Raw genomic sequence first — 15,329 nt, 5'->3', positions numbered from 1 at the left:
TACACAACTGGCTTTCAGTAGGTGTCAGTGAATACCTGTTGATTAAAGTTGCCCTCAGTCTGGGTCTTACAAGGTGTTAGTCATGCTGGGCTCTGGGCTCAGACCACTTTTCTGGTGCTGTGGTCAGTCCTGGGCACTGTGTTTTAAGCTTGAGTACATTCTGAGGAGGGTGCTCAGCAAAGGAAGCAGGTGAGAGCAAAGGTTAACTGACGGCATTCTGTGGTATATAAACAGTGCAGTTAGGTTGTTACCATTTTACAGAGAAGAAATTTGCTAGAAGTGGCAGAAGCAGAATTTGAATCTAGCTTTGTCTAACTCTAAGATCCATACTCTTTATGATATGTAGCAGTGAAGGGAATTCTTCTGTGTCAGGTAGAAGGTGGGTAGCTTACAATTTCTGTAGTTGTTGAAAAGTGAAATATGAGTTGGAGTTTCATACAGAAGGTTCTCTGATTAGGAATGGGGCCATGTATTTGTTAGTACTTTAAAACAAACTTCTGCCTTATGCACATTGCCCTTTGCTGTAATCCAAGCAGCCATTTAACCCAACCAAGAATTCACCTGATTGAAAGTCTGTTCTAGTTCAATGAGGGATCTGGGAGATGACTTTTTGTTTGTTGCCAGAACTTGACATACTACTTTGTCTTCACCACTGTACCTTAGTTATTGATAGAGTCTCAGTAAAGGTATGGTGTAGTCCAGAATGAAGATTTTTTTCGATTTTAATAGATGGCATTTTCTTATGGCCACAGCTCACTTCCAAATTAGAGATTTTTTTATTTTTTATTTTTTATTTTTTTATTTTATTTTTTCAAATTAGAGATTTGATGTTTTGTAACACCAAACCTTGGTTATAACAAGAGCTACTGTTTGTCAGGTTCCCACTGTGTCCCCTGTCTTTGAAGTCTTTACATAAATTGTTCCATTGAATTTGAAAACAACCCCATGAGGATTACCCATTTTCATGATGAGTGAGATAACATGCTTGATGAGGGAGCTGGGGTTCATTCCCTATATAGTTTTTGAGCATCCGTTAAATGCCAGGCACTCTGCTAGGCAGAAGGACACAAAATAGCAACAGTAAACAAGACACAGTCTCTGCTGTGCAGGATCCTACAGCCAGGTGGGGGAAATATTGCTAGCTAAGCAGAAATGCAGTATTGTGCTTTCCATGCTCTAGTAAGTACAGGGTTCTCAGAGAGTCTGGGAAGGAACACCTCACCCTTCTTTGGATGTTCTAAGTGGTGATCTGATTAATGAGTAGAAGTTAACCAAGTGAGTAAAGCAGAAGAGTGTATCAAGCACAAGGAATAGCCACGTCCTAGATGGGAACATAAACCTGTGTGGCGCTTCCATCTGGTCACACTGCTCTGTTTGTGGCTGACAGTTGTTTTGTTTTGTTTTTAAAAGATTTATTTATTTTATTTATTTCTCCCCCCTCACCCCCCCACCTTTGTCTGTTCTCTGTGTATGTTTGCTGTGTGTTCTTTTGTCCGCTTCTGTTACTGTCTGCGGCATGGGAATCTGTGTTTCTTTTTGTTGCGTCATCTTGCTGTGTCAGCTCTCCGTGTGTGTGGCGCCATTCCTGGGCAGGCTGCACTTTCTTTCGCGCTGGGCGGCTCTCCTTATGGGGCGCACTCCTTGCGCGTGGGGCTCCCCTATGCGGGGACACCCCTGTGTAGCAGGGCACTCCTTGCACACATCAGCACTGCACATGGGCCAGCTCCACACGGGTCAAGGAGGCCCGGGGTTTGAACTGTGGACCTCCCATGTGGTAGTCGGACGCCCTAACCACTGGGCCAAGTCCGCTTCCCTGCTTTAAATTTTTAATCTCACTTACCTCATTTGACATGCTGGACATGCTCTTGATACTCTAAATCTAATCCAAGTTTTACAAATGTAATCATGTTTTTCATTCATCAGGGCTGGGAGAAGATTCTTTTAAGAAATGCTGTAGTCATTTGTTTACTCTTTCTTATAATGAATAATGACCTGATTTTTCAGAGTTTAGATTTTTGTGTATCTAGTTTGCTAGACTGCATGAAAGTATTGTTACTAGGAACACATGTTATTGTTTGAGAAACCATATCACCTTAGTAGTATTCCATAGTAGAACATTTTTCTTTTAGAGTGAAGCAAAATCATTTGAATCTGAAGCAGATGGGGCTTCATTTATCTGGAATTGTTGGCAGTATACTTCCTTTCTTACGGGAATTCTTTTATATGTTAACACTAAAAACATGGGATTTCTTGATTGTGTTCTTTAAAATCCTTTTGCTCTGCTACTGTTAATGTCTCTAGGGAATAATGACTGTTTTGTAGTCTGGGAAGTAGTTCAGTAAATAGAGGTGAAAATCAAATGTGTGTAATTTGTAATCATCTGGGTACAAGTTTGAAGATAGCTTTTGAAAAGTCCACCATGACTTTGTAAATTTTTTTGATTTTCTAACATTCCTTTTTGTTCTACCAAGCTAGTTAAGAGCATTATTTGTAAATTTGATCTTTAGAAAAAGATTGAAAGAAATGTCTAGTCATAAACAACATTTGATTTGTATATTAGTCCCTTTGATTGTTTTTATTAATACAGTGATTTAAAATTTTAATTTAACCAATTTAGTCAGCTTTTTAAAAAAATCACAGTATGTGTAAGCTTGTTATAATGTTTTTAAATTTACTGCCATCATGTGGACTGAGGACTGCTAAAGTGTGGATGTTCCTGGGAGGGACCCTTTTGCTCTGACAGATCACATTTGTAGAACTGGCTCAGCATATCTGGTTTTACATCAGTTTTGTCTCATCTGCATTTGATGTGGTTCACAAATAAATGAGATGCAATATGATATATTTAGAAACAAAAAGGCCTTTGGAGGGAAGTGGATTTGGCTCAATGGATAGAGCGTCCGCCTACCACATGGGAGGTCCAGGGTTCAAACCCTGGGCCTCCTTGACCCGTGTGATGAGCTGGCCCACACGCAGTGCTGATGTGTGCAAGGAGTGCCCTGCCACACAGGGGTGTCCCCCATGTAGGGGAGCCCCAAGCGCAAGGAGTGCACCCCGTAAGGGGAGCCGCCCTGTGCGAAGAAAGTGCAGCCTGTCCAGGTGTGGTGCCGCACACACAGAAAGCTAATGCAGCAAAATGACACAACAAAAGAGACACAGATTCCTGGTGCCGCTGACAAGAATCCAAGCAGACACAGAACACACAGCAAATGGACACAGAGAGCAGACAACGGGGTGGGGGGAGAAAAATAAATAAAAAATAAATCTGGAAAAAAAAAAAGGCCTTTGGAGTCACACAGCATAAGTTCATATCCTGCTTTTACTACTTATTGGTTCTGTGGCCTTCAGCAAACCACAACTCACTGATCTTCAGTTTCATTCTCAGTAAAATGGGATTAATAATATGCAGTTCACGTTGTGAGGATTAAATACCCTCAAGTCAGGAAACATAACATAGGTAAGTGTAATAGAAGGTACTCTTTGTACCTTTCCCATGAAAGAGTGTGTAGTCTCCTGATGGGTGTTAAACCAAGGCTTCGTAAGGATGCTGGGGTAAAGAGGTACAGAGAGAAAATGTTAAGACAGAAGACTTTGCCTAGGGCCAGCACATTTCTATTTTTGCTTGAACAGCAGTTTTGATTCCCACAGCTAAGTGGGGGTGGACTGCATCTTGTTCCATCAAACTCAGAACAGTTGCTACGGTCTAGGACCTGTGCTTATCAGAAGCATCCCAACGGCTGCAGAACAGCCCACCACCAGGGGCAGTCAGCTAAAGGCTGGTCAGCTGGTTCGTGTTCTCTGGACTTGTAACAGCAGGCAGAGTCTTCCTGGAGAGGGCATGATTCAGGCCTGTCTTCTGTAGGAGAGACATCAGAGCTGTGAACAGGAGCCAGCTGGCTACTGACATGGCACTTCACAGATGTGGTCAGCTGGTCCAGGGTCTTGCTTTCATTATGCTGGGTTCCCACGGGAGAGCAGGCTCTTCAGGATTAACTGGAACCGCACAGACTCACAAAGGAGGCCATATAAGCCACAGACACAAATTTTCGACAGTTATATTGGGGATAATTCTGTCTAGGATGCTTTGTGTCCCTTTCCAGGGCTCTCCTTGGTATCAAGGTTCCTAGGAGGCAGAATTAGCAATCTAGTCACTCATTGAGCTTGAGATTAGAAGAGGAGCTTACTGCTACACACACTTTGTTCAGGCTGCTATGAAACCTGATATGTCATGGCATCCCTGAAACAGCTTCCTTTAGTATCCAAATCCTTAAGTTCCCCCCAGTTACCATTTCCTTCCCCAGAAATGACCAGTCTTTTCTGTTGTTATTTTTATTTTGTTTTTCTTATTTGCTAATGGCCAGTTTTAATCAAAATGTTTTGTTAGAATAATAAGGAAAAAATTAAAAATTATATGTACACAATTTTTATAGTCATTACAAAAGAATGAGGCAGCTTTCTATACATGCTTTCTAAGATGGATTAGGTAAAACACACACATATACACAATCCTCCCCAAAAAAGGAGGAGGAAGAAAAATAATATATATTTTTTGTATATACATTGCATATATATGGAGGGATTCAAAAGAAACTGGTATTGATGGTTGCCTCTGGGAAGATGTACTGTGTAGCAGGGCACAGGGAGAGGAAGGGGGCTAATTTAATTGTGTGTCCTTTAGTACCTTTTGAATTCTGTATCTTACATATGTATTAACTATTTGAAAATTGAAATTTGTAAATCACTAATAATCCCAGTAAATGTGTGCTATTTTCTAAGTTCTTTTCTACAGGCAGATATGCTTTTATGTGGTTGCAGTCAATCATTTTTTCTATAACTATATCCAGTTAGGATACTTTTAATTGCAGGGTATCAAAACCTTATCTCAAACTAGTTTACAAATGACTATTTTATCATATGACCAGAAATAGGATGTAGAGCAGTTCTAGGTGTGGCTGATCAAGCAGCTTATTTTTATCAGTAAGGATCCAGTTTCTTTCTGTCTTGTTGAATTTTGCTTGTCATCAGCATTGGTTTTATCTCAGGCCTGATTTCCCTTAGAGTTACATAAGAGCTGCCAGTGGCAATCAGGGCTCTAAGTATTCCTGTTCAGTCTAGTGAGAGAGACAGAGAGAGAAAGCGCTCTAGAGAGAGAGAAATATACTCCAAGAATGGCTATAAATCCTTCCATTTGGACTGATTAGGACAAGTTAACTTGGGTCACATAACTGCAGGAATGACATGTACTAATGGGCATAGATCTGTCAGCTTTACCTGGAACAGGGTTTGAGACACCTTCCTTTGAACAAAACCAGTTATTAAGGGCAGAGTAGAGAATGGTTTACAGATCAAAATACCTTAAAAAATTTTTTTTTCTGATGGTACAAAAAACCACTAATCTATTGCATATAAAAGTTGGAAAACAAAGCATAGCTGGGGGAAGGCACTAAAAAGCACTCTAATACCACTATCTAGAAAGCCACTTTGCTGTGCTCGCCTAGCTATATAGTTCTTATATAATTCATATCATATATGTTATTGGCTGTAGAATATTCTTTTGACTGGAGGTACCATGATTTATTTACCAGTTCCCCTACCAATGGATATTTAAGTAGTTATTGGGTTTTTAGTGTAATAATCCACACAACAATGAATATTATCAGGCATAAAGGATATCATTTTTATTGAGTATTTCCTTTAGGATTACTTCTTATCATAAGGCTAATCATAATCTAATCATAAGGCTTATCATAAGGCTAATCAAAATATATGACCACTTATGTGGCTTTTATAACAGTACAGTTTTTTTTCCCCTGAATGTTTTATATGAACTTAAACTATTATCAAAGTATCTGTGAACCAATTTCATTATACCCATTCCAGCACTGGCTGTTGCCATTAAAAATTTATGACGAATATATTAGATGTAAAATGCTGAAATACTTTTGACATGATCTTCATGTTGTTAGCATTATCCCTGTCCTTTTTGGTTTACTGCAGAGATCTGCAAAGACTTGGAGAACTTCAGTCTGAACTGGCAGGAGTAGCTGATTTCTCTGCTACCTATCTTCGGTGTCAGCTTCTCCTCGTCAAGGTAGGTCGTGATCTGTTATGTTCATGATTGTGATACTAAGAATGTACTCTAATGGAACCAGCAGTATTGAGGCCATAAATGGAAATACTTATTTTTTTTATGCCATCCCTTAGGAATGGAGGACTTACTTACTCTTCAGTGTAATTATATTTGTCTCTATTAAAGAAATTTTTTTTTTTTTTTAAAGATTTATTTTTATTTATTTAATTCCCCTCTCCTCCCCCGGTTGTCTGTTTTCTGTGTCTTTTTGCTGCATCTTGTTTCTTGGCATCTTGTTTCTTTGTCCGCTTCTGTTGTCGTCAGCGGCACGGGAAGTGTGGGCGGCGCCATTCCTCGGCAGGCTACTCCCTCCTTTGCGCTGGGCGGCTCTCCTATGGGTACACTCCTTGCGCGTGGGGCTCCCCTACGCGGGGGACACCCCTGTGTAGCAGGGCACTCTTTGCGTGCATCAGCACTGCGCATGGGCCAGCTCCACACGGGTCAAGGAGGCCCGGGGCTTGAACCGCGGACCTTCCATGTGGTAGACGGACGCCCTAACCACTGGGCCAAGTCCATTTCCCTAAAGAAATTTTTACTCACATTGAATTTGATATGTCCTAATTCTTGCTTTCAATTCTTTTGGGTATATCCTTAGAAATGGGATTGCTGGGTCATATGGCAGTTACATATTTAACTCCCCCCCCCCTTCTTCCATCTCTGTTTTATTTAACTGGTTGTAGCCTCTCCTATCCCAAATTCACAGCCCTATTACTGGTTTGGTGAGAGTTGAGTGATACAGGTAGGGGAAGTCTGTAAATGCCTTGAAAGCAGATGGCTGTATTCCTTCATAGACACTCAGTAAACTCATTTTTTAGAAAGAGAGGTTGTGGGTTTACAGAACAATCATGCATATAAAATACAAGATTCTCATATATCACCCATCATTAATATTAACTCCTTGCACTGGTGTAGTGCATTTGTTACAACTGATAAACAAACATTTACTGAACTAAATTAAGCCATATAGAAATATATTAACCAAAGGTTTGCTGGTTCTGGTCATGATGTCTTCCTATTTTTAAAAAATACCCTCAGCTTTTAATAAAAACTAAGGAACTCAATAATTACTCATCTTGAAAATATATTTTGTTTGGATATATTTGGTTGATTAATGAAATTTATCATAATAGAAATACATGAAATTCAGATTTTACATTTACTTCTTTTGAGGAACTGTCAAACTGTCTTCCTCAGTGGCTTATACCATTTTACATCCCCAACAGTGTGCTAAGGTTCCTGTTTCTCCACATCCCTGCCAGCATGTGTTACTTTCTGTTGTTCTTTTTCTTTTTTAATAACAGCCATTCTAATGGGTGTGAAGTGCTATCTCATTATGGTTTTAATTTGCATTTCACTACAGGCTAATGATTTTGAACTCTTTTCATGTGCTTATTTGCCATTTGTATGTCTTTGGAGAAATGTATATTCAAGCCCTTTGCCCATTTGTCTGTTTTGGTTGTTTGTCTTTTTGTTGTTGAGTTGTAGTAGTTCTTTATGTATTTTGGATATTAAACTTTTATCAGATATTTTGGTTTCCAAATACTTTTTTCCTTTCTATAGGTTGTCTTTGCAATTTCTTGATAATATCTTCTGATGCACAAAATTTTTACGTTTTTAAATGAAGTCCAATTTGTCATTTTTTTCTTGTTTCTCATGCTTTCAGTGTAAAATCTAAAAATCCATTGCTTAGTACAAGGTCCTAAAGATACTGCCCTTTGATTTCTTCTCAGAGTTTTACAGTTTATCACTTATATTTAGGTCTTTGATCCATTTCAAGGTAAGTTTTGTGTATGGTTGAGATAGGGGTCCATGTTAATTCTTTTGTATGTGGATATCTAATGTTCCCAGCACCATTTGTTGCAGAGACTATTCTTAACCCGTTGAATGGGCTTTGTACCCTTGTGAAAATCAATTGGGCATAAGGGAGTGGATGTAGCTCAGTGTTGAGCACCTGCTTCCCATGTATGAGGTCCTGGGTTGAATCCCTGGTACTTCCTTTAAAAAAAGAGAGAGAGAAAATTAAGTGATCACAGATATTTGAGTTGATTTCTGCGCTCTCAGTTCTATTCCATTGGTCTAAATGTCTGTCCTAATGCCAGTACCACACTATTTTGATTACTGTAAGTTTTGTAATAAGTTTTGAAATTGGCAAGTTCTTTTTTGTTCCAAGTTTGTTTTTTTTCCAATATGGTTTTGGCTATTTGGGACCCCTTACCCTTCCGTATGAATTTGATGGTTTTTTTTCCCCCCCATTTCTGTTAAGAAAGCTTTTAGAATTTTAATTGGGATTGCATTAAATCTATAAATTGTTTTGATTAGTTTTGACATCTTAATGATATTGAGTCTTCCAATTCATGAGCATGGGATCACTCCATTTATTTAGATCTTCTTTAAATTCTTTCATTAATGATTTGTAGTTTTTGTTGTACAAGTCCTTTACATCCTTGGTTAAATGTATTCCTAGAAATGTTGTGAACACAGTTAACAATACTCCAGTGTATATATGAATATTATTAAAAGGGGAAATGTTAGATTATATATGGTCATAGAATAAAAAGTTTTTAAAAAATTCGTGAAACTGCACTACACAAACAGTGAACCCTAGGTTAAATCATGGACTTTAATAGTACAGTTATAAAAATGTACTACTATCAGTTGAATCAAGTGTTCCACACCAATGCAAGGTGTTGGTGATAGCATGGTATATGAAAATTTTGTATTTTATGTATGTTCTGTAAACCCATAAATTCTCTCTCAAAAAATCCCTAGGTATTTTATTCTTTTAGTTGCTATTGTAAATGGAATTGTTTTCTTGTTTTTCTTTTCAGACTTTTGCTAGTATATAGAAAAACCACTGATTTTTGTGTGCTAATCTTGTACTTTGTTGAATTCATTTATTAGTTCTAGTAGCTTTCTTGTGGATCCTTCTAGATTTTCTCTCTATAAATTCATGTTGGGTGCAGATGTAGTTCAGTGGTTGAGCACCTGCCTCTCACATACGGGGTCCTGGGTTCAATCCCCAGTACGTCCTGGGGGGGGGGGGGGAAGGAGACAATTCTTTTTCAAAAAATCATGTCATCTGCAAATAGGGATAGTGTTACTTCTTCCTTTCCAATTTGGATGACTTTTATTTCCTTTTTTTTTTAAATAAAAATCACTTTCAGTATGATCTTGAATAGAATTCATGAAAGTAGGCATCACTGTCTCATTTCTGATCTTAGGGGAAAGCGGTCAGTCTTTCACCATTTAGTATGATGTTTGCTGTGGGTTTTTCATATAGGCCCTTTTCGTGATAAGTAAGTTCCTATCCCTATTTTTTTCTGAGTGTTTTTGTTGAGAAATGGTGTTAGATTTTTTAAGATGTTTTTTCTGCATCAATTGAGATGACTGTGTGATTTTTTTCTTTCATTCTATTAATGTGGTATATTATGTACATTGAGTTTATTTTGTTGAACCACTCATGTATTCCTAGAGAAATTCCACTTGATTATTGTATATAATCCTTTTAATATGCTGTTGGATTTTGTTTGCCAGTTATTTTGTTGAGGATTTTTGCATCTATATTCATAAGAGATATTAGAGTGCAGTTTTCTTTTCTGCCTCTTGTCTGGCTTTGGAGTGGGGGTGATGATGGCCTCATAGGATGAATTAGGAAGTCTCCCCTCCTCTTCAGTTCTTTTTGAAGAGTTTGAAGAAGGATTGGTATTAATTCTTCTTTGAATGTTTGATGAAATTCACCAGTGAAGTCATCTGGTCCTGGAATTTTCATTGTTGGGAGGTTTTTGATGACTGTTTCAATCTCTTGTGATTGATTTGTTGAGATCTTCTAGGTCTTTAGATTTAAAATTTTCCATAGTCTAGACTTCTCATTGTCCAGTAAGATAATCACCAGATACATGTGACTATTGGGCATATGGAATGTGGCTAGTATGAACTGAAATGTGCTGTATGTGCAAAATTCACACCAGATTCACAATGAGAAAAGAATGTAAACTATCTCATGGATAATTTTGAAAATATTTATTGCATGATAAAAGGATAGTATCTTGGATATATTGTATTAAATATTATTACAATTAATTTCACTTTTTATTTTTTTTTACCATAGCTACAAACAAATTTTTAATTATGGTGGCTCTTACCATATTTCTATTGGACAGTGTTAGTCTAGGCTTTCTGTAATGTCATTAGATTAGCTCTGTCATTAAGAAGGACCCAGAAACTGAGAGACTATAACAGAGGTTTTGAGGAGAGATGAGAGATGAAACCATATGGATAGATAGAAGAGAGATGGAACGTAAATCTGAGGTTCATAGTGATAGTTTTGATTGTAGAGATGACTGAGAGAGGGAGGAATCTAGGAAAGGTCCCTGATTTCTAGTTTGGGTATGTCAGTAAGGTGGTGGGGTTATTCAAATGATAAGTAAGCAAAGGAGCAAAGAAAGGACTATAGTCAAGGAAAAAGGGAAACACAAACAGGGAAGGCTCTAAACCCAGGTCGCCGTCAAGGTTGGGCAGTCTGCTTCCAAGCACTAGTCTGGGACGTAGGGCCTTTGGGCTCGTAATTGGGTTGGATGGGTAGAAGATCATTTAGTCCAGTCTGTTGGTTTTCTCTTTCTCCTTAATAGATAGGGCTTATTGGTGTAGAAGAGTAGATTGATTGCCACAATGTCTTGATGGCAATAGATTTTCAAAACAAAATGAAAATGAAAATTTGAAATGATAACTCAGCCTCTGTGACCTCTGTGTTCTCTTCTCTCCTGGTTTGTCTGTGTAGGCCTTACAGGAAAAGCTGTGGAATGTAGCTGCCCCTTTGTATTTAAAGCAGAGTGATTTGGCTTCAGCAGCAGCAAAACAGGTAAGCTTACCAAGACCTTTACAGATGCGTCTTTGTCTAGGAATTGTCTGCTCCATTGAGAGCCAAAGGCCTTCACATGACTTCAGGACTCTGTTTTGGCCTCCCTAATTTCAGAACTTTTAGACATTAGCAATATGAGAAGTAGCACAATTAGGCACTGACTTTTTAGTGAATTTTTGAAAGATATTCAGCGAGGTAGCCTCCCTGGGTTTTTCCTCCTCTGTAAAATGTGGGAGTTGAATTGGATGATTTTTAGGATTGTTTCGTGTTCTAAAATATTATCAGTTTGTATTCCAGATATACTAAAGTATAATAAGTACGATCATGAATCTTTCATCTGAAAATTTAGCTAAAAATAATTTTGAGGTTATTTATATTTTTAGTCTGTACCGTATCTTAAATGTTAACAAGGGTTTCCATTCATTTCATTAAGTAGTATTTATTTTTATTTGCCTTGCGTGTTTCTCTTTAACTTTGAATAGTTCCCCTTTGTTCTTAGGTGCTGTGTCGTGTCTTCCCAGTAGTGAATCTTTACGTGACCCAGTGGTTATGACTGAGTAGAAAGCTGCTGGAGATATGATTGTTACATTAAAATTCACATTATTTCAAATTTATTATCCTAGTTAACCCTCACAATAATCCTGTAATACTTAAACTCCATTTTACAGAGGAGATAAGGCTCAGCAAGTTTAAATTCATAGAGCTGCAGGTATTGGAGTCTGAACTTGAACCCAGATCCTCTAATACACAGAGTCTGTTTTCTTTCCACTGCTATTCCCAACCTTTCACCTGATCCAGGCCCCCTCTTAGCCCTACAATATGGCTTCATGTTGTAGAGAACTCCCAGCTGGGCCTCGGTGGCAGCAACGAGCTTTAGTTTGAAAGGAAGAGAGGAAAGGAATTACCATTGCTTTGTACCTGATACCATACTAAGCACTTTCCACGCCTCCTTTCTGTGTTTGATTTAAATCTTTAGATTTTGTGATTGTATTATTTCTTCCCTGTTTATAGATAGGGAAGCTGAGGATGTACCATACTTGGTAAGTAATTTGTCTTACTGTAAGTAGTAGGAGAGTCTGGAGCATTTCTCTGACCACTTAGCCTCCAGAAGGACACAGGCACACAAGGGAAGAGAAGGCTCAGTTGGATGGAAGTAGGTGATTTGCATAGAATTGAACAAGAGTTAAAGATGCACTGGGCTTGGACTGGGTTCATAGAGATTGTTTTTCGTAGTTATTTCCTCCCCAAACCTATATTTCTTCAGACAAAACAGGCCCCTAGAATAGTCTATCTGGACAATTAACATATGTAATGATTAACATATACATTAATTCTAATGCTTAATTCTTGAAGATTTTTTCCCGGACATTGAAATTCTGTATATAGTATATACTCGTTTGTTCGCATAAGACAGTTTAGGGTAACAAACAGGGCATTACAGTTTCATCAGTGATTAAACTTTCACATCATTGACTAAGATGATTTTATGACCAGATGAAAGTCTTTTTTTCATGAAGCATGCATACCATACAATTTTCTCTCGACACTTAGAGCGTGTGCATTTAAAAACTTCAGTTCAAAACTAAAGCGTAAGCATTTAAAAAACCTCTCAGTTGAGTTTCTCCTAGAAGATCTTTTAATAGAATTCTGTTGCTCTCAAGTAAGACTATTGTGATATTTTTACTACTAATAGTTAATCTCCTTTTTTTTTAAGATTTATTTTTATTTATTTCTCCCTGCCCCCTGTTCCCCCCGTTCCCCCCATTGTCTGCCTCTCTGTGTCCATTCGCTGTGTGTTCTTCTGTGTCTGCTTGCATTCTCATTAAGCAGCTCTGGGAATTGATCCTGGGACCTTCCGGAGTGGGAGAGAGGCAGTTACTCTCCTGTGCCACCTCAGCTCCCCTGTTCTCCTGTGTCTTCTTATTTTCTCTCCTCTCTGTCTCTTGTCGTGTCATTTTGCTGTGCCAGCTCTCTGTGTCGGCTCGCACTCCTGCGTGGGGTGGCTTTTCCTGCGCGAGGCGGCATTCCCCGGCAAGGCGGCTCTCTTGCACGGGGCCGCATTCCTGCACAGGCCAGCACTCAGCGTGGGCCAGCTTGTCCTCACCAGGAGGCCCTGGGCATCAAACCCTGGACCTCCTAAATGGTAGATGGGAGCCCAATTGGTTAAACTGTATCTGTTTCCTTCCGTTTCTTATAGATCATGGAAGAGACCTACAAAATGGAGTTCATGTACAGTGGTGTGGAGAATAAGCAGGTGGTGATCATACATCACATGAGGCTGCAGGCCAAAGCCTTGCAACTTATAGTAACTGCACGAACTACTCGAGGGTAAGACCTGGGGCTGGCCAAAAGGGATGGCATAGTCTTTTCAATGACGCTTCCAAATGCATTCAGAGATCTCACTAAGGGTAATGGTAAATAGATATTTACAAAAGTTTTGCTAAGATATGCAATCTATTCAGTTTTTTTTCCCCCAGATATTCCAAGTTCTATTCTTGGGTCAAATTAAATCCCTGGAGAGCTGATCATTTCTCCTCCTTACTAAAAACCCTCTGGTGGCTCTCTCTTGCCTATACAGCAAGACACAAGATTCCATCTGGTAATAAGGACATTTTGTATAGTTCCATTTGATAGATTTCTTTAAGAATTTAATACCAGGAAACACCTTATCTCTACTGAAGAGACTAGTAAGGTTTCTCTCAGGCAGTGTAGACAAATTAAGAGAATGTACCATGGAGTCTGGCTACCTTGTTGAAATCCTATCTTCTCCACTGTCTAGCTGTTTGATTATGACCTCTCTATGCCTCTTTCCCCATTTGTAAAATGAGGATAATGATAACATCTATGTGTCATCTGTTTCCTTGACGAATAAGTGGGATAATACGCATAAAAGGACTTAGCATGGCATTTGGTATAGTAAGAATTAGATGTAATGGTAGCTGTTAAAATTTCTGATAATGAGAATTGCCATCTCTGAAATCAGATATTTTGATGGTATGCCATAATTTGATTTAAAGCAGAGGTTCTTAACAAGGGATCCACAAGCTTGAATTGAAATTAAAAAAAAAAAAGGACATTATTCTTGTGGGGATGTGTTAGTATGGGTTTGATATATTTATTAAATAATATATAGTACAGTGTGGACTTAGTAAGGGGTCTGTGGTTTTCACCTGACTGGCAAAGGGGTCCATGGAACAAGAAAGGTTAAGAACCCCTGCTTTAAAGTATATTTTGTTTCTTACTCCTTCCTGAAATAAAGGTGCATCTTAAGAGTGATCATAGATTGAATGTAATTCAGTACTTATATAACTAATTGCCAATTCACAGCCATAGTCCAAGAACTCTGTAAACCTGAAAGTGGTACAGAGAAAATAATTGAAGTCTTTAAGTAAGTACTTAAAAATACTAGGTCAGAACATTCTGCATATTATTTTACTTTTCTTGATAGTGATGTGATAAAGTCAGGTTATGATTTAATGTTAGAGATATCAATACATTCATGTAACAGATGTTTCTTGCCTACTAGATGCTAGTCACAGCTGAAAAAAAGAGGTGTTTGTGAATGACATCTATACTTTTTATTTAAAGAAAACACATACACTTTGTTCTTTCTTCAAACTGTATATAATATGTTCATTTTCCCATGTCATTATATAAAGATACTAATAGATTTGGTCTTATTCACATTGTGTTTTCCATCTATATGAAACTCTGCTGGCTGCTGCTTCTCCCTGTCCCTGTTTTTTTCTTTCCTGATTTTTGCTAGATAGATTTTTTTTCCTCCAGAGGCTTGAAAGTTCTGTCCCTTATTCTAACCCATTCAAATGCGAGGCAGTGTAGTGGTTAAGAGGTGCCCCATTGCTTGGGTTCAAATCTTGATTCCACTGTTGCAAACATTGTGAACTTGGGCACATTACTTGACACTTCTGTGCCAGAGTTTGTTTCCCATAAGTTACAATGGAATAATAGTGGTACCTATGTCTATCTTAATAAGGTTGTTATAAGGATTATTGGATTATTATATCTAAAGCCCTTATAATGCTCTTTAGCACATACATAGTAAACACTCAAATTTACCTATCAGTATAAAAAAAGGATCTATAATCACTTCTCTGTGTTCAAGACCAAGATGAAAACTTTGTGTGCTTTTATTTATTCCATTCTGTCATATTGTTCATAGTGTACCTCTTTTTTTTTTTTTAAAGATTTATTTATTTATTCCCCTGCCCCTTGTTTTGCACTCATGATCTGCTTTCTGTGTCCATTTTCTGTGTGTTCTTCTGTGTCTACTTGCCTTCTATTTAGACAGCACCACAAACTGATCCTGGGACCTTCTGGAAT

General features: G+C 38.2%; 1 protein-coding gene across 5 annotated transcripts in view; it reads left to right on the top strand.

Annotated features, from left to right (window-relative positions):
• Positions 1-15,329, top strand: part of INTS4 (integrator complex subunit 4) — a 145,480-nt gene that overhangs the window by 103,142 nt on the left and 27,009 nt on the right. For all 5 annotated transcript variants that reach the window (XM_058306038.2, XM_058306039.2, XM_058306037.2 and 2 more), the window contains 3 exons: positions 5,998-6,091; positions 10,908-10,988; positions 13,186-13,316. In XM_058306038.2, the coding sequence (XP_058162021.1) occupies positions 5,998-6,091; positions 10,908-10,988; positions 13,186-13,316 (306 nt within the window). The remainder of the gene's footprint in view (positions 1-5,997; positions 6,092-10,907; positions 10,989-13,185; positions 13,317-15,329) is intronic.

Source organism: Dasypus novemcinctus, chromosome 10 (assembly GCF_030445035.2).
Source record: "Dasypus novemcinctus isolate mDasNov1 chromosome 10, mDasNov1.1.hap2, whole genome shotgun sequence".
Classification (NCBI taxonomy): domain Eukaryota; kingdom Metazoa; phylum Chordata; class Mammalia; order Cingulata; family Dasypodidae; genus Dasypus; species Dasypus novemcinctus.
Note: the sequence above shows the minus strand (reverse complement) of the source record. Positions and strands in the feature narration are given on the sequence as shown.